The 26,988-nt window shown below is 43.2% G+C and overlaps 1 protein-coding gene and 1 long non-coding RNA gene across 5 annotated transcripts in view; one reads left to right on the forward strand and one right to left on the reverse strand.

The window, feature by feature from the left end:
- Window positions 1–2,995: 2,995 nt before the first annotated feature.
- The window catches only part of Pik3cg (phosphatidylinositol-4,5-bisphosphate 3-kinase catalytic subunit gamma), a 33,322-nt gene continuing 9,329 nt past the window's right edge, over window positions 2,996–26,988 (reverse strand). For all 4 annotated transcript variants that reach the window (XM_021230720.2, XM_021230719.2, XM_005076239.4 and 1 more), the window contains exons 5-11: window positions 26,432–26,535; window positions 24,253–24,399; window positions 22,694–22,784; window positions 21,831–21,961; window positions 20,814–20,925; window positions 19,397–19,554; window positions 2,996–7,827 (exon numbers count right to left, since the gene is read on the reverse strand). In XM_021230720.2, coding sequence (XP_021086379.1) covers window positions 7,549–7,827; window positions 19,397–19,554; window positions 20,814–20,925; window positions 21,831–21,961; window positions 22,694–22,784; window positions 24,253–24,399; window positions 26,432–26,535 — 1,022 coding nt within the window. In that variant the 3' untranslated portion in view covers window positions 2,996–7,548. The remainder of the gene's footprint in view (window positions 7,828–19,396; window positions 19,555–20,813; window positions 20,926–21,830; window positions 21,962–22,693; window positions 22,785–24,252; window positions 24,400–26,431; window positions 26,536–26,988) is intronic.
- LOC121139408 lies at window positions 7,668–16,583 on the forward strand. The gene is made up of 2 exons (XR_005876373.1): window positions 7,668–7,806; window positions 16,376–16,583. It is a non-coding gene; the product is annotated as an uncharacterized LOC121139408 (long non-coding RNA).

The raw sequence follows: 26,988 nt of genomic DNA on the forward strand, positions 1-26,988 counted from the left end.
CCACATTGAAGGAGCAATTCTTACCAAAGCAGCAGGCAGGGAGATTTGCTCACTTGTGATACTGAGCAGATGCTTAGAAGACCCTGCCATTCCTAAGAAGTGAAAATGAGGCTGTTTGCACGTCTAGGGAGACTTCAGATGCGGGCTGGAGAGCTCTGCACACCACAGGCAGCACAGACTTGCTGAGCTGAGGGGCTGCAGCAGGTAGGGCATTCCTGACTGGGATGCTAGCAGCTGGCAGGTCCGCCTTCTCCAAAGCACTGCTGTTGTTGAGACAAAGGTAGGCCAGTCTTAGGGTCAGAGGTCACCACCTAGTGGCCAGGTAAGGAAGAAGCCTTGAAAGTGGCCATCTTCATTCCCCAAATTTCTAATTGGTAGCTTTGATAGCACTGCTTGGTAATATGGACTTCAAGTTTAGTTTTCTTTTGAGAAACATTTTTTTTCTGAGCTAGCTCTCAGTGAGGCATGATCTAGTTAAAAGATGATTGTCATGCAGAATGTATTTTTCAAAATGAAAACATTAATGCTTCTTCCTGGTTAAGAAACTCAAATTCCCCAAAATCCAAACTGCACAGAAAACAACAATCACTAGTAATAGTATAAGCTATCGTTCCCAGGCACTCAGGAAGCTGAGGCAGGGATCACAAGCTGAAGCTATAGTGAGTTCAAAGCAAGTGTGTGTGATTAAGGGGTGATATCTTGAAATACACAAGTTTAAAAATGTCTGGAGATATAGTTTATCAGTAGAGTGCTTGTTGCCCATGTGTGAAACCTTAGGTTCAATTCCCCAGCACTCTTCAACAGACAACAGGGCATGTGTATATCCTCCCAAACTTGCTACCATTTCCATTTTTTTTTGGCCTCAGACTCAAGTAGCTGAGAACGGCCTTGCATGTCTGATTCTCCTGCCTTTAGCTTTCACACTGGGGTTATGGCTATGCCCCCATTATGTCTAGTTTATTCCGTGCTGGGGGCTGAATCCACACCTGTGTGCACACTAGGCAACCACTGTCAGATGAGCTACATGCCCAGCTCATAGTTCAGTGACACTTAGCTAATGGATCTCCTCTGGAGAGACGTTTAGGGTGTTTGTAAATTTTAGTTAGAAGGATGGTGACTGTGCTTTTATTATTAAATTTTTTCTTATCTGTGGGTGTGCATGTGTGTGCTCAAGCATAGACTAGAGTTGGCATCAGGTACATTCTTTTCCTTCCCTCTATCTTAGTATTTTGAGACAGGGCTTTTCACAACCTGGAGTGTGTAAATTCTGCTACACTGACAGCTAGTTAGCCACTGAGCTCTGTTTCTGCTCCTCAGCACTGGCTTTACAGATACACACACCACTATGCCCAACTCTTACTTGGGTGCTGGGGACCTGAACTCAGGTGCCTTAGTGGGCACAGCATACCCTCTATCTGTGGAGCCATCTACCCAGCTCCTGACGTGACTCATCCTTTCTGATGGACAGATTCTTGGACGTGGATTGGCTGAAGCAGGAATAGATACATTGAGTTTGATAAGCTTTGTCAGAGTGTCATATATCGATTTGCCAGCTCTCACTGCTTCTGGTGTGCAACAGAGTACCCTTTCCCTCAAGTCAGCACCAGCTCTGGACAGTGACCAATCTTTGCGGACAGGGAAGGCAAACTTGAGTTACGCTGACTGTGTGTGTTTAATAAATAATGCATTGGGTTACTGGGCACATGCATTTTATTCTTCTGGAAATTTCAGTTCAGGAGACACATTTAATTTTTTTACACACTGAATGCTCAGAGTTTCTCATCATTACTACCATTGTCACATTTTATATATGTTTAAGTCTTTCTGATAGCAGTAGAAAACATCGATCAAGTTGCCATGTAAGTTCTGTGACCATTACCTACCCTCAATACAATTCCATGGAACACTGTGTTATCCACTTGGTATCAGTAAGCTGGGGGTATCAGAACCAAGTACCACGGACTGTGTTGCTTAAAATAACAGAAATAGATCCTGCCACACTTCTGGAGGTCAGAAGTACAAAATCGAGATGTTGGCAGGAGCACACATCCTTGGAGGGGCCAAAGGGAGGGTTCTCCCACATCCTCTCCAGCTCCCGTTACTGCTACATGTTCCTCGGCCTGCGGAAGCTTCTTCCCCTGTATGTCCTCTCTCCTCATTCAATGATACCAGCCATTGGACCTCATCTTAATTTGATTGTGTATGGACAAAAATCTATTTCCAAATAAGGTCATACTCAAAGATAGTAGAGCCAGGAGGTGGGGCACAATTCAACCTACAACAAACTTACTAAGAAACAGATTGCTCGCTAGAAACCAGGCCATAGAGAGTTTGTCTTTATGTGTAAATGTCGGTGCTGCACTGCAAAGGAACCCACTGACTGAAACTCGCTGACAATGCGCTGTCACTAGGTAGACGGTTTTGTCAGTAAAGTGCTTGCCACACAGCATAAACACCTGAGTTTGTATTCCTAGAAAAAAAAGCAGGGTGCAGTGTGGTGATACCGTGCAGTCTGCATGGGTGACCCAGCATGTGAGGGAGAGGGTGGGAAGGCAGGAGGTCCTCTGGGCTTTCTGGTCAGCTTTTCTAGCCAATCAGTGAGCTACACTTTGAGCGAGAGAGTCTGTCTTGAGAATTTATATGTAGAATAATAGAAGAAGGCACTCAGTGTTGATCACTGGCCTGCACAGACAGGTGTACATATGCACATGCATCACAACAGGCATGGGCACACATACACAGAGATCCATACACACGCATGAATCTCACACACACACACACACACACACACACACACACACACAGGATATTTGCATCACCAGCATATGATGAACACTGTAAGAGATGGGACTCAGTCCATCTTGTTGCAGACTCAATGTTCCCAGCATACTGTGCAGTGTCTCATAAGCAATGGACACTCAATAACAATTTCTTAAAATAAAAATGGGAGTTTCAGAACATTTGGAAGTTTAAACACTAAAAAACACACAAGATGTCAAGTTCTTTTTTTTAATTTAAATTAAAACTTGTAATTAAAATACAAGAGACCATCTTAGCTGCCAGATAGGGCCAGCCACGCATGTGCTTAAGAATTCCCTGGCGTCTGTCCTGAGATGAGCTTTTCAAAACATGTGAACAAGCACTAAGAGTGGAATCCAATGTGTTCGGCAGAATTATTAGGTTGGCTAAAACTGGAAATCAGTTAACAGAATCTTTAAGAAATCCTAGCTTATTTTATTCTCTTCACATCTTAAACATAATTGCCAATTATAGAAAACAATGCCTATCCTGCAAAAGACAAGTATTGCAATTTCACAATTGTATTTTCTAATATATTTAAAAATATAATCAATTGCCATTAATATAGGACCAACAGCTTCCAAAAGATGCTACAGAGCTCCCTTAGTTGACCCTAAATGACTTGTTGTTATACTCATAGAGCAGTACATCTCTCAACCCACATCAGAAAGTGTCTATTTGCAGGAGATAACAGCTACCATAGAGACATGGGGCTGGAGAGGTGGCTCAGAGGTTAAGAGCACTCGCTGCTCTTCCTGAGGTCCTGAGTTCAATTCCCAGCAACCACATGGTAGCTCACAACCATCTGTAATGAGATCTGGTGCCCTCTTCTGGCCTGCATACAGACAGAACACTGTATACATAAACAAATCTTAAAAAAAAAAGGAAAGCCTAAGTTAAAAAAAAAACAAAAACAAATGGCCACAGTGCAGAGCTTAACAGCTTGTACAATATTCAGTCCTAACTGGAAAATTCCTCCAGGTTCAGTGATCACACGAAGAGGGACAGAGAGACTGTAAGAGACAAGATGGTGAACAATTCAAGAAAAGAACGTCCTGTGGGCACAGCAGGGCCACTGCACACGTGAACTTGAAGCAGTTATAACAATCCTCCATGAAAGTTCAAGCCAGACCTAATCCCAGCAGGGAGATCAGAGGGTACAAGCCCCACCCCTAGCCAGGAACTATTAGCAATTAATAGTTCCTGGGAGAGGAAAAGTTTGCTTTCTTTAAGGTGTTGCCATGGCTTTCTCTTTAAACCTATACCGGCTCCCTCTATTAAGGTGTCTCTTTTGTTGCTCTCCTCTATTCCTCCTGTTGGAGGCTAAACTCCTGGAATCCAGTTGTAGAGAGGGAGGAGGGATGAGCAAAGGAGCCAAGACCATGTTGGAGAAACCCACAGAAGCAGCAGACCTGACCTAGTGAGAGCACAGAGCCCCTAGCTGTAAAGCTGGGGAACAGCATTGGACTGAACCAAGCCCTCTGAATGTGGGTGCCAGATAGGAGGCCTGGGAGGTCTATGGAACCTCTAACAGTGGATCCAGTGTTTATCCCTAGTGCACAAATGGACTTTGGGAGTCCATTCCCTATGGAAGGATACTATTGCAGCCCAGATACAAGAAAGAAGGCCTAGGCCCTCCCTCAAATGAAACCCAGTATGTGGTGTCATGGTTTTCAGCTTTATAAAAAAGCTGGTTCATTTAAAGAACTAATTTGTGTGTATGTGTGTCAAAAACTAAATATAGATACACTCTGTAATTAGTTTATCAATGGTAATTTCAGCAATTCAAATGGAAGACAAAGTCTGTGCAAAGTGTGCATGACTCTCTTTGGAAGCCTAGGAATGGCTTCTCATTGGAGTTAGAATGCATCACTCTTCCTGTTCTTAGATTAGCAGGAACCGTGGTGTGGAAATGCCATAAAACATCTGACCTCCATCATAGAGAGAATAAAGTTTCAGCATGGGGTCTGGCTCTCTGCACAGGAGACAGCATGGTTTGAAAAGGGTTAGTTTCCAGGATAGCTATGAGTCACGGAAGGCCCAGTGAGAAAGGAGGGTTACCTACAGCTTCACGGGACACATAAGGCTTCTTCCCCTGCGCGTATATTAGATTCAACTGGAGTTCTTAGAAAATGGTGCCCAGGCTCATCTCAAACTGATGAAATTATACTCTGAGAGTAAGGTGATTTAAAAAATGCCCTTGCATTTTTAAAGTGTCCCCAATGATTCTTATTTGAAACAGAATTAGGTGCTACATGGCTTATGCAAACACGTAAGAAAGGTTGGGCTCCATCTAAGTGGAGTCTATTATGAAATTTTAAAAATCAGAAAAAGTATCTGATAATATTTAAATATGGACACCAATGACAGCATTTTCTATGGGACTAGTGACAAGTAAAGATATTTGATTAGGTAATTTATTGAACTCTCTCTAAGGGTAGATCAACACTAATAACAAACAACATAACATTTAAGAAATGAGAAAGTACTTTAAAGAAGATGGTTCTTTATGAACCCCAGAATGTCTCAAGTTTTGAAAGATGAATATGAAATTGTGTTATAAGCTTAGAATACATTTGATAGCAGTAACTCCTTCCATTAAAAAAAACTGTTCAGATTCAAAATGTGAAATTAAAGCATTTAGAAACTAATATTTTCTGGAACCCATCTTTTAATAACATATTTTTTAAAAAATCCATGGAGCAGCTCCACAAATAAGTTCCTATAATTCTTGTATGCCTAGAGCAGACTTTCTTTTTCAAGCCACTTGGTATGTTGGGAGAAACTGTCCTTGAAGATTTCCCAAGTTCAGGGGTACATGCAGGAGGTGGAGAGGTGGGAGGCGGGGCAGGGGGATGAATGTGCAGCGATCCAAGGGTCCATTTAGTCACCTGCTTCTGCGCCAGAGAAGTACAGGTTGTACTAGGTGGTTCACTCTTGGGAAAAGGTCTTACCTCCATTTTCCATAGCCATAACCCGAGAGCCACGCCGGCAGGGGAGGGTCAAGGCTCAGGCTGGGAGTTTGCTTCAGCACCTATGCACCCCAGCTGCACACGGTGAGACTGATTGCTAAAGGCACTCAGAAGGCTAACTGGCACTCCTTGCTTCTAGCATGTCACCAGCGTCTGTGGGCACAGAGGGAATGCTTAGAAACGTTTGGAGAATGCAGTGGAGATTGGCAGTGCTTGCACCCTTTTCTGTCAGGAGCTTGAAGAACACAGGGAAGACAAAATGCATAGTAAACACGTGGGGCAATCACCAAGTACTCTACCAAAGAACTACAATCTACTCTACAATCACCAAGTACTCTACCAAAGAACTACAATCTACTCTACAATCACCAAGTACTCTACTAAAGGACTACAATCTACTCCACAATCACCAAGCACTCCACTAAAGAACTACAATCTACTCTACAATCACCAAGTACTCTACTAAAGAACTACAATCTACTCTACAATCACCAAGTACTCTACTAAAGAACTACAATCTACTCTGCAATCACCAAGCACTCCACTAAAGGACTACAATCTACTCTGCAATCACCAAGCACTCCACTAAAGGACTACAATCTACTCTACAATCACCAAGTACTCTACTAAAGAACTACAATCTACTCTGCAATCACCAAGCACTCCACTAAAGGACTACAATCTACTCTGCAATCACCAAGCACTCCACTAAAGGACTACAATCTACTCTACAATCACCAACTACTCCACTAAAGAACTACAATCTACTCTACAATCACCAACTACTCCATTAAAGGACTACAATCTACTCTACAATCACCAACTACTCTACTAAAGAACTACAATCTACTCTGCAATCACCAAGCACTCCACTAAAGAACTACAATCTACTCTACAATCACCAACTACTCCATCAAAGGACTACAATCTACTCTACAATCACCAAGCACTCCACTAAAGAACTACAATCTACTCTACAATCAAGTACTCTACTAAAGGACTACAATCTACTCTACAATCACCAAGCACTCCACTAAAGGACTACAATCTACTCTACAATCACCAACTACTCCATTAAAGGACTACAATCTACTCTACAATCACCAACTACTCCATTAAAGGACTACAATCTACTCTACAATCAAGTACTCTACTAAAGGACTACAATCTACTCTACAATCACCAAGCACTCCACTAAAGGACTACAATCTACTCTACAATCACCAAGAACTCCACTAAAGAACTACAATCTACTCTACAATCACCAAGCACTCCACTAAAGAATTACAATCTACTCTACAATCACCAAGCACTCCACTAAAGAACTACAATCTACTCTACAATCACCAAGCACTCCACTAAAGAACTACAATCTACTCTACAATCACCAACTACTCTACTAAAGAACTACAATCTACTCTACAATCACCAACTACTCCACTAAAGAACCTCAGAGACACTCGATACATGATCATCAGGCATGATAAGCAAGCCACCAGTCTATTTAAACTTAGAATATTGGTCAACATCATGGAGACCGAGAGGGAGAAAAAAACCCAGCCAAGAAGCCACACACAGAATATTAATCAAACCATCATTAATGCCAACGTTTTTCCTTTGGTGAAGAAAGAGTTCAGAGTTCAGCTGGGGAAAACTGTATTTCTGAAGTGTCAGTGTTCAGAGTGTCCTATTGCATTTGAAATAGAAGCCTGATGACTGACACACGCTGATTTCAAAGCTTTGAACACAGAATTGCTTTTGGCTCTAGCACTGAATACTAAGCAGAGTGTTTCTCTCCTTGTTTGATGCCAAGAACGAGATGGAGGAACCAGTTGAACTGCACTGTCCACCCTTTGTCTCTGCAGACTTCAATCTGATCCAGGAAATGCTTCTTAGCGTCCTCCTCGCTTTTCCCCACCGTGAGGGCGTCCCGGATGTATTCAATGTCTTCTTTGCTTGTCAACTGGGGCATTCCCGTCATCAGCATCATGGAGAAGAGGATGATGAGCAGGTTTGTGTGATGGCGGAGAGCTAGGTAAGCCCTGACACAGATGTCCTGGACAAAGGAGAGGAAGATGCTGTTATCAGGGTCCCAAGCTGGGGCTCCAGGATTCCAGCTTGGCGGTGCCTTTGACTGTGGTCAAGGGCCATTTCTGAAGAGCCTTAGGCTGTGCTGGAATTTATACGTCACTGTTCACACAAAGAATTCTTTGTGGACAAGGCAGGTCTCTGGCTCAGGGAAAATCATGGGGAGAATGTAAACTACTATAATCTTGTAAACGTACCAGTGTGTGATCAAGGAAAAGGGACTGACTCAGACAAGTCTCATGCTATTTGTTAGGGTACCCTTCAGAGTCAGGTTCTCTCCTAGGAAATTAAGGGTAGAAATACCTGTCCTACCTGAAGAGGCATGAGTCTCTTTTGAACAACCATATTGTAATCAATAGGCTTTATGTTAAGTGGAAGTAATGTTTGTCGAGAGCTGACGAAATCCAAAGAAATGCAGAAGTGTTCAATTTAGCCCTCGTATTTATTTTTAACACTTTATTGCATTTTAAAAACAGAAGAATTTGCTTTTCACCATCTGATTTTCTAAATTGTTGAATGAACTTAGAAATTTCAAAACAAATTCCAAACACTAAGTGAAAGAGAGTTCTCTCAAAACTGATGCTGAGCCAAGTATGGTGGCTTAGGCTCCTCAGCCCAGCACTCTGGAGGCTGAGGCAGGAGGATCATTGTGAGTTCCAGGTAAGCCTGGTCTAGAGTTAGATCCTGCCTCAAGAAACCAAAAGGAAGGAAAGAAGGAAGGAGGGAGGGAGGGAGGGAGGGAGCGGAAGGAAGGAACGAATGAATGAACAAACAAAGGAGCAAAGGTTGCTGCCTCCGTAAACACCTTTGGGGCAGGTGACGCATCAGGCCCACCTAGCAAGCAACAGGCTTGTCTGTGCTAAAGCATGTGAAAAGGTAGAGATGCTGATTCCTGTGAAATCAGAACTCAGCCTTGACAGAATGACCTGGAAGAGAGATGTGCAGAAAACTAATGCTAATGATTATGGATATAAATATTTCATATAAGATACCGAGAAAAGTAAAAAAAAACAAACCCTCTCACAGAATACTACACAGCATTTACTCCCAAACCGTAAGATATGCTGACTAAACTATGTTAACATTAGTTTCTGAGTTTTAAAAATATGAAAATTAATATTACATTAAAATGTAACTGTGAAATATTGTATATTATAAAATAATTAAAAATTTTTAAATGCCAGAAAATAAAAATAGAAAAAGAAATGAAGCATAAAATCAGAAAAGTGGAGAAAAATTGTTACTATTTATAAATGATATGCTCTTTTCTATGGAACCCCGAGGGAAAGAAAATTCAAATATTATTATAACCAGTTTTTGGTAAATTATGTTTTGTGTATTTGTGTGTGTATGTACATGGAGGCCAGATGTCAATGTCAAGACATTGGGTGACTTCCTGAGTCACTCCTGGTCCTGGGGCAGAGTCTTCCGCTGGTCCTGGGGCTCAGCAATTCCCCTCGACCAGTTGGCCAGTGGACCCCAGGGTCTACCCCTCTCTGCCTTTCCAGCACTGGGAAGCTATAGGCTTCGGCCACCATGCTCGTCTTTTATGTGGGTTCTTGGGAGCTGAACTTGGGTCCTCATTCTTGTTTGTGCAGCAAGCATTTTCCAACTGAACCATCTGTTCAACCATGCAAGCTTTTTATAAAACAGAGAACAAAAATTTTTAAAAAATAATGTAAATAGTAGCCACCAGTTGGCAAGTAACACAGAAAAACAAAAACAGCAGCTGCTGTGTGTATTGATAACAAGAAGAATACTATACCTAGAATAAACACATCACAAAAACATGCAGAGCCCACTTAAACTGTAGGATTCTACTGCATTACATAAAGGAAAATTTATACACAGGACAACATAGCATGTACTTCAGGGAGAAAACTCCTCTCAGGAAATCTATTATCTTGGGTTAACCTACAAGCAGTGATATTTCAGTAAAATTTCTCACTAACTAAATTCAGGTATGGGTTTTAGTTTATCTAGCATAGTTAGGGTCTGAGAAGACATTTTGATAGATTTTAGCAATAAGAATATGTGCTTGCTGCCACAGATCTTACAACAGTGTATGAGGCTGTAACACAAAAAAGGGTGAAGTAGTATCTATTGTTTAAAAAAAGACAAGAAAACTCGTGGGATAGAATAAAAAGTGTGGAGATGCAACTAAGCGAATAACAAATATGAGATGTAATTAACACACGTTCTGAAATTAGTGAAGAAAAACTACTTTTTTATGAATGTGATCTGGATAACTGATTAATTACTTGGGGAAAATAAAGTTAAAATTTCACTCTCTGGGGCATGCCAAAAGGAATTCCAGATAAATCAAAGGTTCATTCATGAAAAGGGCAAATACTGGACTAATCAGGCATTAGGAAGGCACTTTGCAAGGACAGAAGCAATGCAAAAATTATAGAAATGTAAATGCATCTGGTGAGAGCTACAAGCCGTTATTAAGAGGGAATAACAAAGAAAGCATCTATGCAATGTGAGGGATCTCTCTCCTATCCTAACATACAAACAAGGATGTGTGAAAATTCACACTGTCAGACACAAGAACAGACAATACATCTGGGAGACTATGAATGCCACTAGTAAGCCAATGAACAAAGCATAAAGCATGACAGACACATTCACGAACACAAAGGGAAAGTTTTGTTCTCTTAGGTTCTTACAGATACAACCTGTTCATCCATCACAGGATGGATCGCTTGGTAAGATAGCTGCTGTTGTGATAGGACTTAGCTGTGGTGTGCATGTCACATTTTTCAAAACTCAGAATTGTACACGTAAAATAGGTGAAAATTTCTGTCTGAAATATGTTTCAAAAACCCGACTCTTAAAAGAATCTATGCAATTCCTCCAGACACTTCTAGGAATTGAACTTTTTAAAGGTTGGACTCCCTTTCAATTGCTTTACCTTCAAGAGAAAGTTTTTGAGAGCATCATGCAAGCAGGTGGCGACCTCAATGGCCCATAACAGGAGACAGAACAGAAGGCTGAAGAAAACTCCCTTAGTCACCTATTCTGAGACTTCGAGAAGGGCTCTATTGGAGAATAAATAAACACGTGACAGCCAGTTACGAAGGAAAAATGCAGAACCTACGTAGCATCTTCCCATCTTTGTCAATCAACACAAGATGGCGTTGTCTGTATCTACTATTTGCCCTCTCCTCATCAGTGTGAGAAAATGCCTGCAACCCAAGGGAGAAAGGCGTTGCTTCGGCTCACGCTTCACAGGGTGATAGTCTATCACGGCAGGGGCTTGCGGTGGCTGCATGTTCACATTGCAGTAGACAGGAAGCGGGGAACTCAGGTTGGAATCGGAAGCAGACATAACCTCGGAGAGCCCGTGACTTGTGTCCTCCAGCTGTCCTGTGTCCTCAGGTTCTGCGGCTTCCCCAAGGCTGCTGTTACCTGGGGCTAAGTGTTCAGACACATGCAGAGGGGGGCCTTTTCAGTCTCAAGCGGCAGCACTGTGCCGTTTGCATGTGGCACGGTGACCACAATGATAACAGAGGCCAGGCTTGTGTCACACTGGACAGTGGAAGGTGGACATACTATTCTAAGTAAAACGGCCCAGCTCATTTTGATACAAGTAAGGCAGCTTATGTAAAACACAGGCACAGAAGGCTGCCCGGACTGAGGGCACTGGGTGTGTCAGTTTTCGTCCTTTCCGACCAGAACTCTGAATCTCTTCTCTGCTCAGCATGGAGGGAGAAGGCTGAAGCAGTCCCCAGAGCTCGTCTGGGCCGTTCCAGCAGCAGCCCAGACTTATCCAGTACATTAGTGCCTTTGCATCCTAAATGATGCCTCTGATGTCCGGAAATCATTTTCTTTGCTCATCCAACCCACCGAGGCATCTCGAGTTTCTTAGTAATTACAGAGGCTAAGTGCAGACATCACCTTGGGCTACAGTCTCATTAATTTGCCAACTCTTGCGATTTTCACGCAGACTTAGGGAGACATCTTTGGTTTGGAACTAGAGTATGCTCTGATTTTTAATTATTTTCTATCCTTCTGGGGGCTCCAGGCAAATTTCCTGCTATGTGAGCCCACTGTGAGGTCAGTCTCTTTTTAATGGAATATTTTCAAGGAGGGAAATTAACCTCAGGCAAAGTTACTGTCACACCAATCCATAGGTGCTCAGTAAATACTTTCAGGTGATGATAAGTAGATTCAGCTGTCCCTGTGTCCAAAGAGATGCACAAGGGAAAGGAGCCACTGTCCTGCTTCTCTGAAAGGCCACCCCACCCTCACGGCTTAGCATCTTCTCGTGGATGCTGGAGCGCGAATTCAGAGCCTGATGTGTGCCTGATGAGCATGGCACCACCAAGCTGGGTTCTGGCTGCATGAGTGAGTTTTGTTGATTCCAGATTATTTGAGTAGTTCTGACTTTCATGTGCAGGGTCTTCTATGAGAAAGAAGCATCTTCCCTAAAACTAACCGAATGTTCCCTACGTCGCAGGCTGGCTGCATAGACTCAGACTGACAGCGGATATTACAGCTAGTTGTATGGACTCCTATTTTGTCTTTCTTACTGACAATCAGAGTAGTCATTTAACTCCTCTGGCCCTCCGTGTTTCCATCTGTAGGATGAGAACGACAGTAACAGCAATAGCTTTTACATACGGTTGTTGTGAGATGTAAGTCTATGTCTCTGGTTGGTTTTCACTACTAAAGACTATGAAGAGCTGCATCGTGGAACACAGCTCCCACCAGGACATCAGATTCTTATGTAGACCATCTATCTAAAATGATTGCTTAGACAGTTCAGAGTTAGTGGCTTAGGCTGTGAGAGTGGGTGATCAGTGGGCTGTCTGCACACGGGCCCGCCGAGGAAGGGTAGATAGGATGTCACACCCTACAGTTGCTTCTTTTGCTTTGGGGATCATGATTGCTACTACTCCACCCATTCAAGCCCCGGAAGTTTCATTTCTGATTTCTGTCCTTTGTACTCAGTGACAACGCTTGTGAGCGTGTCCTGGTCACACTACTTCAGCCCAGAGGACTGTGGCTTGAGTGGCTACAAGGATGTGGCTGGGGAGCTCAGGGGAAAACCCAGAACACAGAAGTTACTGGCTGTCGAAAGTGAGGTTTTTTTTCTTTCAGGGCTCCAACACTCTTCCTCCTAACTGCCTTTAAGAGGCTGCGTGCTACTGAGTGAAGAAGGAAAGAGTGTGATTAGGGACTTAACGTGGAAAACGTTCCATTACCACTGAGGACATTAGCTGAGTGCTCTCCATTAGTAGCTAATAAATAGGTTGAGCCTGCATAGTGCATGTGCTCTTAATTTCATTGTTGTTTAAATGCCTTAATTGTAGCATCTAAACCCTGAAAGAAAGAAATGTTTTTATAGGCTACCACCTCCACACATCTTGGAAACAAAGGAATTCATTACCATTTCAGCACCCAAATCTTGACTCCATTTATTAATCTCCCCAGCTGCTGGTTCATTAAAGCCAACTAATTTTATACATGCTATCAAATAATTCTTAACCACTGAAGAGTAGTTCTAGACTGCTCAAGGTCACATGGGTGCTTTTCTAACAACCAAGACCCCCAATCCTCCCCTAGAGATGAACTGTGCATCTTCCCTGGAGAAGCAACGTCAGGACTGTGAAGCTGAAGCTCCAGGATGGGAGGGAGGTGGAGAGAGACCTGACAATATTAGCCCTGAGTGACAACAGCAACACGGTTGTCTCCGCCTGCCCAAGGGACAGAGTGGAGACAAACACAGTCTACTCCACGGCATACATTGCATACATTTTAACACAAACGTCAAAGCATTGGTCAGCCAACATTCTTAGTACTTATCTGGACAAACTGGGACAGATTATTGATTTGCAGACCTAATCATGCAGGAAGAAGCACTCTGTGGTGAGTTTGAACAAAGAGTATCTGACCCTCAGTCACTCATTTACTGAGATAGAATGAGCAGTTCCATATTTATGGACTTGAACATGACTCTCAAACTAGCTGTTTGCCAGGGAAAGGGATATACCATTGTCTCTCAAATATTTAGATAAAAAAATTGTTAGGTGTACAAAGGCTATAATTGTTTTCTTTTGTCTGTCTTAAGAACGGCCTCCCTGTCTCTCTCTGTCTCTATCTGTCTCTGTCTGTCTGTCTGTCTGTCTGTCTTTCTTTCTGTGTGTGTGTGTGTTATCTATGTATCTTTTAGCCTTGTACGAGAAAGATTTGGGGTGATCCATTCAGAGATATAAAAGATAACGTAACAAAGGTAGATTGAAAAGAGGAAGAATCCACAATAGACCACAGAAAGAAAACAAACGAACAAAACTACCCATAGATCTCATGTATTTACACAGAGTGATCTCCAACTACGTTTCTAGCCAAAGGGACTATCTAAGCCATTTCTCCATCCAGCTTTGAGAAGCTAAAAACAAAACCAACCCTCATTTATGAGAAGCAGTGCTTTTATAGAGTTTGAGACCTACAGAAATCTCCCCAGAGGGTTATTGTGGAGAGCACACTTGGAAGATAATGAAACATGCACCTCATAGTATTGCCAGGCTACACACAGCAATCCTCTAAAAGAAACCAAACATCTAGAGGATGACTTTGTTGACATGTCGAGTAGTGTTTAAAAGTACCAGAGCTCTAATATCTTGGGTGTTGAACAACATTCCATGTGGGTGGAATAATGCATAAATGTATTTATGGGTGTTCTGATACCGTGCCTCCAGTCTTAGATTTGTATATTTCCCAGATTAAGTTCAACAGATAAACCAAAACCTCCTTTGTCTGAGGGAGATACCATATCAACATATTCAAACTCTTGGCCTTTTTTGCATACATCTTCCTTGGAGAGATGGGAAGTACTTTGTCTTCATGCTGGGCTGGGAGAGGCCCTGAAGCACACAGCAGGGACTGAGTAAGTGCACACTGAGTTCAAGTCCTATCTTACACAGGTGAACACAGCTGGATGGCAGCAGGGGATGGGGCAGGAGGCTGGGGAAGTGCAGCCAGCAGGTAGTAGACATAACCAGGGTTCAGACCTCCCACGAAAAGGAAAAGACATCCGAGAGGGTAAGACGACCACACAGAGGGAGGGCAAGGTCTCCATTATGCCTGTGGCTGGGCTTAGCGAGGACAGTTGTGTTTCCAGAGATGCAAAGCAAGGAGTCAGCCTTCCACTCCTAGAGCAGGTGGAGATGCTGAGGCAGAAACAGAATAACCCGGGAGCTAGCCAACCTGACTCTTGGAGACGTGGGACCTTCGGGTTCTCAGCTACTCCCTGAGTCGGGCTCTGTGCTGAGACTGGCCCCATGCTTACACCTGTAGGCTGAAGGCCTGGAGCAGTCTGATACGGGGACGAGATAGCAGGTACACGTAAACAGCAGCAGTCCGCCCAGGAATGACTTCTTAGCAGTGACATCTAGGGGCAAGTCCCTCCTCAAACTGTCTCTGCTGCACAAACAAGCGCCGTCTGGCACTCGAGGTGACCAGCTTTATCCAACACATTTGTTCAGTGCCTGCAGTGGGCAAAGACTATCTTTCTTTCCACAGATCTGGCTGTGGAATGAGCTTGCATTGAACATGTCCTGTAGGAACGTATCCCATGCCCTGCTATCTAGGTATAGATGTGTGCTTTGCTACACACACACACACACACACACACACACACACACACACACACCTACACACACAACACACCACACAACACACACACACCTATACACACACCACACACACACACCACATACACCATATACACACACACCACACACACACCACACACACCTATACACACACCACACACACACACACCATACACACACACACCACACATACACCACACACACCACACACACACACCACACACATACACCACACACACACACACACACACACACACACACCACAGGCACACATATGCACAGGAGCTTGGTAAATAGTCCAGATAGCCCAGGCTGACCTCAAACCTATTATTCCTCTGCCCCAACCATCATTGTCAATTTCTTACATTACTTTTTTTTTCTTCAAGACAGGGTTTCTCTGCTTAGAAAAACAAAAAAACAAAACAAACAAAACAAAACAAAAAAAACCCCAAAAATCAATGCAATTCTTAAAATAAACAGGAATCCAAATTTCATTTGCCCTTGATTTAAACAAATTTGTATGCTATGTATGTTTATAGCTATTCACTGAAATTGAAGCAGGATAGAGAGAGAAAATTACAGGGACATGGGAACAGATAGAGCTTCCCACCACAGAGTCTGATCAAAACCTCTTCTTAACCGACAAGCGTGGTTAATATTTGCTATGAGTGGTGCTGACTTTCAGGCAGTATTCTTTCCATATACAGGTATTTTATATTTAAAAAGCAGGGAGCCAGGCTGGAGACTCAGTACCTGGTGTTGGATTTAGTCTCGTTGCTATGCCAGCATTTTCTGGGAACCTTCAACAAGACTGTCACTTGGTTTAGAGTGAAGATGCCCTGCCTCCCTGTAGATTCTAGGCTTGCTCTTTATCCATTGATTCTCACATCTCAGGCGCCATCCTGTGACCAGAGGCCCCTTAGCAGCCTTGGAACACAACAGCTTCGAGAATCCCGGATCCTCTACATGTTTATGAAGACCTTGAAGTCAGCTCTTAGCCCACACCCATGCTCCGGAATGCGGCACTTTGGTTACAGCAGATTTCTTTTTTCCTAAGGGCTGTGCTTAAAAGCTACATTAAAATATCTTTAATTAACTTCAACTCAGTTTCATAATTACTTGTCCTCAGAGCATTTTCTGCATTGAAGCCAAAGATGTGCTTTTGTCTGAGTTGCAGCCCCTGAAAGACAGAAGGAGTGTTGGGGAGACAGCTAAGAGTGGAGGTGCTGGCCCGCCCGCAAGCCGGGCAAGCAGGGTTTGAGATGGAGGGCAGAGCTGGCCCCCAGGAGTTGATCTCTGAGCTCCACACACATGCCGCAGCATGGACACACCGTCATAACACAAGAAAATAAGCCATTCTTTAGCACACCACGGAACTTCTGTATCTTGTTTAAAAAGTATCTGGTCAGTCAAAGGGATGGAAACTGTCATCATTAAAATCCGTCTAACCCATGCCTGTGCCCTGGAGGCTGCAGATGTTCATAGATTCAAACGATGAGCCTCAGTTTTGTGTCTTTGTCTAATCACAGTTTGTCCCTAAAGGCCCCCACCGCCCGCCACCCCGCCAAAGTAACTGATGGATTCGAGCCCGGGTTAGGCCTGTAGCCACGGACAGCAGGGGGTGGGACAGAGGGAGGGAGCACTGCAGAACTCTTTGTCCCATTGCTATACTGTCCTGTGGGCTCACGTTTGTGTTGTATATGAAGAAGGCTCACCTCGACCTTAACAAAAGTGGCTCATCTTTTCTCTGCCCTGCCTAATAGGCTATTCATCATGTGGCCAAAACTAACAAAAGGACCTGTAGTTCAAAATGCAAATGTGTATGTTTCCTAGTTTGCCTAAACATGGTGGCTTTCTTACACCAGACTCTGAGATATTGCTGAGAATTTATGGATGTAGCTCCAGAGATACAACAACTTTTTCAAAGAGGTGAGGAAGAGGGTGAGGGGGGCGGGGTGGGGACAGGCAGAGGAGAGTGAAGAGCTATCTCTACCTAACAGGCTACTTTGTCACGTTTTACATGCGGTCCAAGCCTTCATTTCAAATACAGTTTCTTCAACATTTCCAAGGTGTGAGCAGGGTTTCTGCTGTTGTGGAACTAATCATTCTGCAGATTTCACTGCAGCAACGATGAGTCACGCGGTTGATGGTCTTGGTCTGGAACCTTCCGAGCTGTGAACTAAATAAAAGCTTTGTCTTTTCAATTCCTACTAAATAAGTAGCACCTAGGAAAACCCTAAGTAGGCCGTCGTCCTTCTCTACAGACGAGAAAGCAAGGCCCTGGAAGGATGAGTAGCTGTCGGCCTGGACACAGCTGGGAGCATACGCAAGTCTGCCGGCCACCAGGGCCGCCTGTGATCCCTGTGCTGGCCGCTGTGTAGGTAATACTCACAGGAGTGTAAATGCTGGCCAGTCTTCTAAACACAGAGGTTAAGCACACTCACAGAGGTGTGCTGTGGGTGACACACACTACATGAATATCGCGTGACGGACAGGGTAGGGGTTGGTGGCTTAAGAAGCATGCTTTGGGCACAAAGAATGAAGAAATGCTCTTAGACCAAAGCACACAAACTTGAGGACACTCCCCATACAGGTGTTGCATTGACTAAGTATTACCGAGGGGCCGGGAGCCTCTCCTGGCTTCCTCATTATAAAAATCTTTTCATCACAAATGTCTTTCTAAACTGAAAAACAATGGTAGAAGCAACAGAGAAAGACAAGGAGAGAGCTGCTGGGACCTGGTGGAGTGACATGAACTCTGTGTGGTTCATGAAGACGTCATCAGCAACTGACAGAGGCTCAGTCTCCTAGGGAACATCACTCACTGGCAAAAGAAAGAGGCCGTGCGTTTTTGCAAAGAAGAGGCCCGCAATGGAGGTAAAATGCCATGCATTTGTTTGCTGCTCTGAGCTACTATTGCTGTTGTCATGTTCTGCACAAAGCTAGTCAGATCTACTCCATTCTCAAGAGAGTGAACCTGAGTGTTTTCCCTTCTTTAAATAGTGAAACTCTTCCACCCCGGACCCCCCAAATGTGTCCAGTTCCTGAAGACTGTCTGAAACCCAACTGTATGCACAAAAGCACACACCTACATTCCTAAAGCCGTCTGACCAGAAGGGTGCATCTCATCATTTCCAGACAACCAGCCAGCGGATCACGAACACCAGTCACAGATCAGCGCATGGGTAGCTGCTCCCCTGCACTTCAAGGCTCACGGCATCTCCCGAGAGTCATGCTGGACTCTAGGAGACCTCAAACCACACTGAAGGCACATTACAGAAGGTGGCGATGTGCAGACCACCCAAGGCCAAGGGACTTCTTAGGTAATCACCCTTGGTTTCTGTTTTGTGCTCGCATTGTTATAAAATGGGTGTCCTTACAATGTTTCTGAGTGGTGTTCACTCACAGTTATTATATTGGCAAATAAGACGCTCCCATTGTGTGTTTGAATCTGAACACTTTCAAGCAGACTCCAGAGCTCACATAAGAACCTGTGGTCAGCTGATGGGACTGCCAATGAAAAGGTGACTATCAACAAAGCCAGTGTGTGCAAAAAGAATTCCCCGTTCGCATTATGACAAACGCACACACAGTAGCAAAAACCAAGTGAAACTCACACTTGGTGAGCCCTGAAACGTACCTGATCTGAGTCTTCTAGTCAGCCTGGAGCAGTTCAGTCTCCATGACTGTCCTTTCTTGAAGCTGTCCTCAGCACTGGCACCACCCAGGGCCATCCCTTATGGGACATTGCTCTTGGTTTTAGTGAGCTGGTCCCTGTGAGTTCTGTGTGTGCTGGGGGCAATCAGTGCAGGTAAGGAGGACGTAGGTGATCATGCCATAAGGGGAGCAAGAGGTGAATTCCACAGTGTATTTGGTTGGTATTGACAGGAGGTGACGAAGAGAGGGGTGACATACCTGAAATTTCTGGAAGTGTGGGCTTGTTTTCTTTCCAGAAGTTCCCATCACAAACAAGAAGTCTGGAGTTAGGACAAATGGCACTCTCTCTTTATTAATGCCCAGGAAACTTTTGTAATTCCCCAGAATGTGTCCAAAGTCTATGTGAAATAGGTTTCCTTAAGAGAAGAGATGCCTGACATCATTACATGGCATAAGTGCTTACAAACATTTTGTTTTCTGAAATAATTTTTCAGCTGCCTGGAAATGAACTATTTTGAGTGAAAGCATTTTATACTCTTATTAGCCTTTGATACTTTCAGTCTTAACGTGTGTGGAAGCAGAAGCCGCAGAAGCCACAAGCATCTTTTGATAGTCTTAATCTTTAGATGACACCAAATGTGTCATTAAAAAATAGTTGTGTCCAAAGCATTCCAGGTAGGTCAATTAAACTCTAGCTAACACATGAGGGTCATGTTTAAGAGATGCCATGGTCTTCATGTAACTGATAGAGGGATGTTGTTTTTCATCCAGCAAGTGGGGTGTTAGCTTTTTACTTTTAAGCAGCGATACAGAAATGCCGTTTTGAATCTCTTTACTAACATTATCAGTAGGGCCACATTAGTTCTTATTTACTTGGTCTTTTATCATTTCTGTAATCCACAAATGTACTATTATTTTATGTTAACCCTGTTCTTGCAAAGAATAAGTAATTGGCTCCAAGATCTAGTGCTTTTTAAAAACTCTACTCTTAAAATAACTTCTGTGACAGAATCTGTGTAGCACAGGCTAACTTTGAATTTGTGATCCTTCTCCTTCAGTCTCTGGAGTGCTGGACTTGCAGACAATGGTCCATGGGAGACTATAAGAACGTGCTCAAATTCCCCATATGAACATCTCATTGCATGGTGGCCATTACTGGCTGCTGTCATGAACCAGTAAGGCTAAGAGGGCTAGGGACTCGGGTGTTCTAGAGCAGAGGATCTGTCCTGTGTTTTATGGTTTGTCCTAGTTGCTTTTTGTGAACATTTGACAGTGTTGGTCCCTCCTATCATTGCCAGCTTCTAGGACATACTCCCGACTCTCTGTTTCTACCTCCACTGGAACTTCCTCTCTCTGTTTTAGTCTCATTTCCTGCCCCTTCTTCCCTCACCCATCAATCCTCCGTCTAAAGTGACCAGTGTCCCTATCCACAATGACGTCTGGGCCTGGGCTCCACTTGAACTCTTACTCTGTGCCGGAGGCATGGGGTGGTGGAGAGGTGATGTTTAATGAGGACAGGTGCTTCAGAGGGACAACAGTGATGGCTGCAAAATAATAGGACTGTTTATGCTCCTTACCTAGATGAACACTTAAGAATGCTTAAAACAGAGTGTTTTATGTTATATATGCATTTTTTACTACAATAAAATTTTTATTTTACTGTGGGTAAACTCACCTGTCTCTGAAATCATAATGTTGTCATTGTGTCTGTCACCTATTCCAAGAACGAATGTCGCCACACAGTAGCCGGCACAGGAGTAAACGAACCTCTCTACTGCTGCCTGAAACTGACGAGAGTGCGTAGGCATGTCAGTCACTTTCCAGCTACAGAGAGCAGTGAGAGTCAACTACAGATGCCCACCAGAAAGACAGCATTCCAGGAGCCACTTCAGACAGCAAGCCAAGGCCAGTCTCATTAGTTTTCTATCAGGGAAGTGCCAACTGCCACGCTGTTCTACTTGTATTTTCAGTGAAGAGTTAACCAAACACCACAACATGAGGGAGACCCAAGAAGCAAAAGGCCTCAGTAACTTCTTCAAAGCTCCCACCCTCTCCTTGCCCACAACTGTACAGAACTCATAGAAATTTCTGCATTTGTGCTCTGCTTGTGACCACGTAAGTGGATGGATGGTTTCACAAGCCTTCATGTGTAACAGATCAACAAAGGCTACTAATTACATTCCCTCTACCAAAGGCTGCTACCCATGCAAGCGTGAAACGCTGCTCTCGTGCAGTAGAACTTTAAACAGCACCAACACAGCTCAACTGGTTTGTGATGGAACAGCATGTGCCCTCCAGAAAGATGGACATGTTTAACACCCGTCATCCACCACTCGGATCCATAGTAGCAAGTTGCAAGTTATTTTGTTTTATATGAAAGATTGTATATGTGACACTTAAATCTTTGTGTTGAAGCACAAAAATAGCCATAAAAGTGCTAACAGCCTATTTCACAGAAACAAATTCGGTGCAAAGCCTGACTGGTAATCAAAACTGAAGCAAATGTTCCTGGGTCTCAAACTAGGCACTCTGTCTCACAGATCAGCTGTGTTGTCAGGGGAAAACCCTTGAAATCACCACTATTCTGGGAGGCAGAGACATCCGTGGGAAGAGCCTGCCCACACCAGAAGTCATGACTGATAGAGGGCAAGCTGGACTGAGGAGTGAGCCTCCGGTGGGGGCGAGGACTCACCTTTTCTTCAATAGGACATTTTTCCTTGAGCCAGTGGCTCAGGACTTCATCCTTGAATGCCCCCGTGTTACCCACTGTGCTTTGCTGAATCTGAGCGATGGTTGTGGCATCCTTCACGATCTCGATCATTCCTACGGGGAGAGTCACAGTGCTCAGCGAGGCTGATGCTGCTCAGTCTTGGCTGAGGGCAAGAGGCTTTTTATTTGATGTTTTTTTAGGCCAAAGGTCTGTTTTCCATCTCTGAGCTATTTTGTTGTTTGTTTTTAGGAAAGGTAATAACAGAGGTTGTATGTAATATGTCTTCAATATCCCCTAATAAGGAGAGGAAATGGCTGCTTTTGAGGAGTAACAAATAAAGTCATTTACGTGCCAAGTGTAGCTTTTTTTTTTTTTTTTGGCGTGGTGATTGCTACCTTCCCCTTTTTAGGTAACATGACCAAACGTTTTGTATGGTTCTCATATCAGAACCTTGAATAAAAATAAGTGTGGTTGAAATGAAAATGTTAAACGCCTATAAAAGTACCTGAGTGGAGTATGTAATAGCTTCAGTAATGTGAATTCTGGAATTTAAAAAGAAGTGACAGTTCTTCCTGTCTAATTTTAAATGTTATTTGCGAGAGAAAAGCTTAACGTGCAGAGTGATGAGCGGTGATGAGAGGTGGAGGAGAGTTAGAGGGCAAGTTCTTCCCATGTGTGGTCACAGGTCCCAGTCAGGTGTCCATGTGTCTTCAACATGTCACTGTTGAAGTGAGAGTCACTTTCGGCACCCTGGGGACATTTCCACCTTGTGATTTAACGTTAACTTCCCAGCCATGCTTGCACTGAGAGTGTGAGCTCATTGCACCGCTGATGTAACTACATACCTATTTTGTCTCCAGTTGAGATGCAGCCATAGGGCAGCAGGCACAGGTCCAGACATTCAGTCTCCCAAATGGACTCCATGATGCGTAGAATCTGGGAAACAAAGCACAGATGCTTCTACTATACTAGCTGTTCAATGCATTTTTCTTCTCTCTTGAAAAGCCAGGAATCTTACATGGTTACACACACTATATAAGTAAATATAAAACACAAAGCAACAACTCAACTTTTATTGATCAGCCTGATACTCAAAAATTTCCTGCCATTGCTAATGTGTCAATTTCAGTCCCTAGGGTATCTCTTAAAGAAAGAAATGAAGTGTTTTCACTTGGAAAGGGTTTTTTGATTTGTTTTGTTTTTGCCACCTTTCTCTATCTTATCAAAAATTCCATTTTGTTATGTATGTTTCCCCACAAATGTAATGTCCTTTTATGTGTTTACTACTCTGATATCTGCAAAACTATCTGCTACAACCAAGGCAGTAAAATCATTAGCGATGCTATTAATACCAAACATTAGCTGGTTGTTCTTCTATGTTCTTGTATTAACCTTGTATCTGGAGTGTAATTATTGTTTCCATTCAGAGGGTAATGGCTTAGACAGCTTCAGTAAACAGTGAGCTCCAACAATAAAACAGTCTAAGCACCAACTGTCCTTCAGAATTAGAGGAACAGGAAAGCAACTTTTTTTGTGACTTTGAAATGCTTATCTTTGCAAACTCAAAAGATTCTACAGATTACTTAAAACTAAATTCATATTTTAAAGGACTAAATAATTCATTTTTTATTTTACAAAATCTTTCTTGGACAGAAAACAAAATATGACAACAACAACAGAACAATGTATTAGAAATAAGTCAAAACAGAATCTTAAGGAAAGCTGAAACTACTGTTTTTAAATAGCCTGCCTTTAACTTAGTATGCTTTCTCTATTCTAAATAATATTAGGTTTTAGAAACTTTTCCCTCTTCTATGATGAGGCACTAGAAGTTGGAGAGCAACTTGTGGAATTAAAGTCTACATGGAAATGTTTAAAAAATTCTGAAAATTGTGGGTGTTGATACCTTCCACGTTCACTTCCTCCCCTCATCATTCATTGGTGAGATCACTCCATCACCGGCCTGCTCACTGTTTCCTCCTTTGTATACAACCTCCTGGAACTTGCGCATGAGTACCTAAGGGGACGTATTTAAGGAGTACGCACGCCTACTGGCGGGCTGGTAAGTCTGTGAACCGGGATAAACCGGGGACTGTGAGCAGGTCATCCCACAGCCTGTGCACCATGCATGGAATGGAGTGCTTAGGGGCCGAGTGATGCAGGTGATTCGGCTGCTGGGGATTGTTGAGTACTCATCTTTGAAAGGATGGAGGGAACTGTGTTGCTCATTAGATGACATGTGTAATGATCCACAGCAACATTCACCAAGTAAAACTCTCCATTAAGTAGCCTTTGATTGCTGTTTGTCATATGGGGAAAATGGAAAGGAAGGCATGTTTCAGACCAATACAGAATTCTTTCTTCAGATGACTGCAAAAGAACCCGTTTCTTCACACTAGCCTACCTGTAAGATCAACATGTCTTGACGAAGATCATCGCCGTGTTTAAAGATGATCCCAATGGTTTCATTGGATAGGACTGTAGGATCAGCACATTTAAACTCAAGCCACAGGGGCTTTTTCTTGGAGGCCATTACTTTACACTTTTCAATCTGCAAGAAGTGGTTACAATATCACATATGATGAATACACACCGAGGAGGCACTGATCCTTGTGTAGAGCATTCTGTACACAGTGCAAAGTCCTGGTTGAGAAATAATTTTCAATATTTGGATAAGAATACAGAAGGTGTTTTCATCTAAACAGAAAATGCTATCTATGTGAGAGAATTCACAATCTTTCAAACAATGGCTCTCAGACTATACTCCAAGGGACTCTAAGGGTCTGTGGAAAGCCCCTGGGTGCAGCAGGGACCACCTCACCCTGCTCCCAGGGCACTGGTAATGACCACCACTAGCTCTGAGCACGTATGCTAGCATCTGCTTCTGCATTCCCTGCCTGAGGTTTAACTTGAAAGATGAGTTCTAGGGCTGCCGCAGTGTCTGAAATATTATTACTCAAGAATCAATGTAGGGCAAATCCAACTCAGGGAGAGTTAGCAGGAAGAGATGGGAGATCTGGTACTTGGGCACAGGACTCCCAGCCCACTCCTCCCAACCCCATATCAAAACAAAGCAGTGTGACAGAAGTCATAAGCCCAAACCTAACTTTTCTGGTTTTTTGTCAAAAGTGAATGCACCATGGATCAAAAATATATTGCGGGGGCTGGAGAGATGGCTCAGCAGCCAAGAGCCCTGCTCTTGCAGAGGACCTGGGATTGGCTCACAGCGCTCACACAGGGCAGCTCACCAGAGTGTGTAATTCCAATTTCAGGGGGTCCACCACTCTATTCTGCTCTCCTCAGGCACTGCACATACATGGCAAGCAGGTAACATATTCACACACACAACATAAAAAGAAAGAAATAAAATATGATGTTGTGTTTTTAAAGCCACAGTTGGAAAGCTGCATCGATATATCATAATTTCTGCTGCCACCTAACCAGTGACAGTGGATTGTATGTGCTTTTGCTATGAGGCCACCTTACTAGTAACTGTATAAACTTAAAGATGTGAAGGAGGTGTTTCTCCTTCTTTTCATGAGATTTAACTGATGCGGGCATTTCTGCCCTGTAAGCAACTAGACCAGGAAAAACACATGGATCACTCTTGTCAGACACTAGATGACAGATGATGGAACCCTGTGGTCCCTGAGCAAAGAAGATAGATGAAGCTGTTTCGGCTTACTGCTGCGGCTCTTTCTTGGTTAAAGTATGGAGAAAAGGTGCCCGTTCTGAGTTTATGGACTAGCAGTCTACAGTATAGCAACTCAAGTCTCAAAGAGAGGACAGAAGAGGGTGAGAGGAAATAATAGTAGTCCAACAATCTCCAAGTGTAATAGAGCTGATGCCCACAAGTCTAAGGAGCAACATGGCCTGGAGCTTTACGCAAGAAACTTGTGCCAACACACACCATAGTCAACCTGCTGAAAACCAGGGAGGAAAGAAATCTGGAAACAAACAGTGGAAAAAGGCCATATCATAAATGGAGCATCAAAGACAAAGCCAGAGTATTCTCTTTGGGACATAGGCAAACCAGAAAAAAATCGTACTGCAAGAGAAAAATGTCTAGTGAAAAAACAATCGCATAGTAAACAAAAAACAAGTGCATAGTAAACATTTCAGCTAAGTTCTGAAAGATGGTATTGCCAACAGCTTGTAGGATAAATTACTAAAGATCCAAGAAGAGTGGTATTGAGAGAGTGCCCACATGATATGTGGGCAAATGTATAAAATGGCTTAATCTATTTAGCTACACATATATTTTTGTTTAAAAGAATGTTGAGTAACTTGATTTTGCTGGTGGTTGAACAGAAGTACTTATGTGTAAAAGCTCACTGAATTCATGCTACAGACAACTGTTTATGTAAAGAATATACCAGTAAGCTGATTTAAAACGCAATAAAAGGGGAATTGCTAAGTAATGGGGTGTTGTGTGTTAGTGATTAGAGAAGGGCTTGACAGAAGCCCGTGGGGGTGCTCCAGCTTCCTGTGTCTTCAGAAGGTCCTGGTGAAGGCCCTGACTCTGAAAAGCATGCTAGACGCTGGTGAGACATAAGGAACATAGACAACCCGCTGATACTTACCACCAGGGTGCCTGCTTTCAGTCCAGGATCATAGGGAACTCTGAAGCTCTTGGGGAGACTGGAATTCTGCAGGTTTTCAAGCTTTTGCTTAAGCTGTGAAATAACTGCAATTGTCAAAAGCATACAGAAGTTAAGTGAGCACAAGACATCAGACTATCTACTATCTCAACATAACCTGAGTTTGCATTTCCTTAATATTCTATGTCTTTGGTTTGGAAAATAGTAGTAGGAAAAGGGCTACAGAGCTGTACCTTTGGGGGTCTAACCATGAGCAGACCAGTAAGTCAGGACTACTGTGAGGAACTTAACTGGAAATGCCCCTGCAAGGCAGAGGATATGTGTGAACACTCATGAGAACAGCAGGGTAGGACATGCTGGGAGGGAGTCTAAGGCGCTAACACTGCGGTCGTTTTCCTAGCCTGAGACTTTCTTTTCTTTTCTTAAAACTTCTAGACTTCACTTTTATTTGCTTTTTAAAAAACTTCTTTATTTAAATTAGGAACAAGCTTGTTTTACATGTCAATCCCAGATCCCTCTCTTTCCTCTCCTCCCGAGCC

Source organism: Mesocricetus auratus, unplaced genomic scaffold (assembly GCF_017639785.1).
Source record: "Mesocricetus auratus isolate SY011 unplaced genomic scaffold, BCM_Maur_2.0 Super-Scaffold_15014, whole genome shotgun sequence".
NCBI classification, from domain to species: domain Eukaryota; kingdom Metazoa; phylum Chordata; class Mammalia; order Rodentia; family Cricetidae; genus Mesocricetus; species Mesocricetus auratus.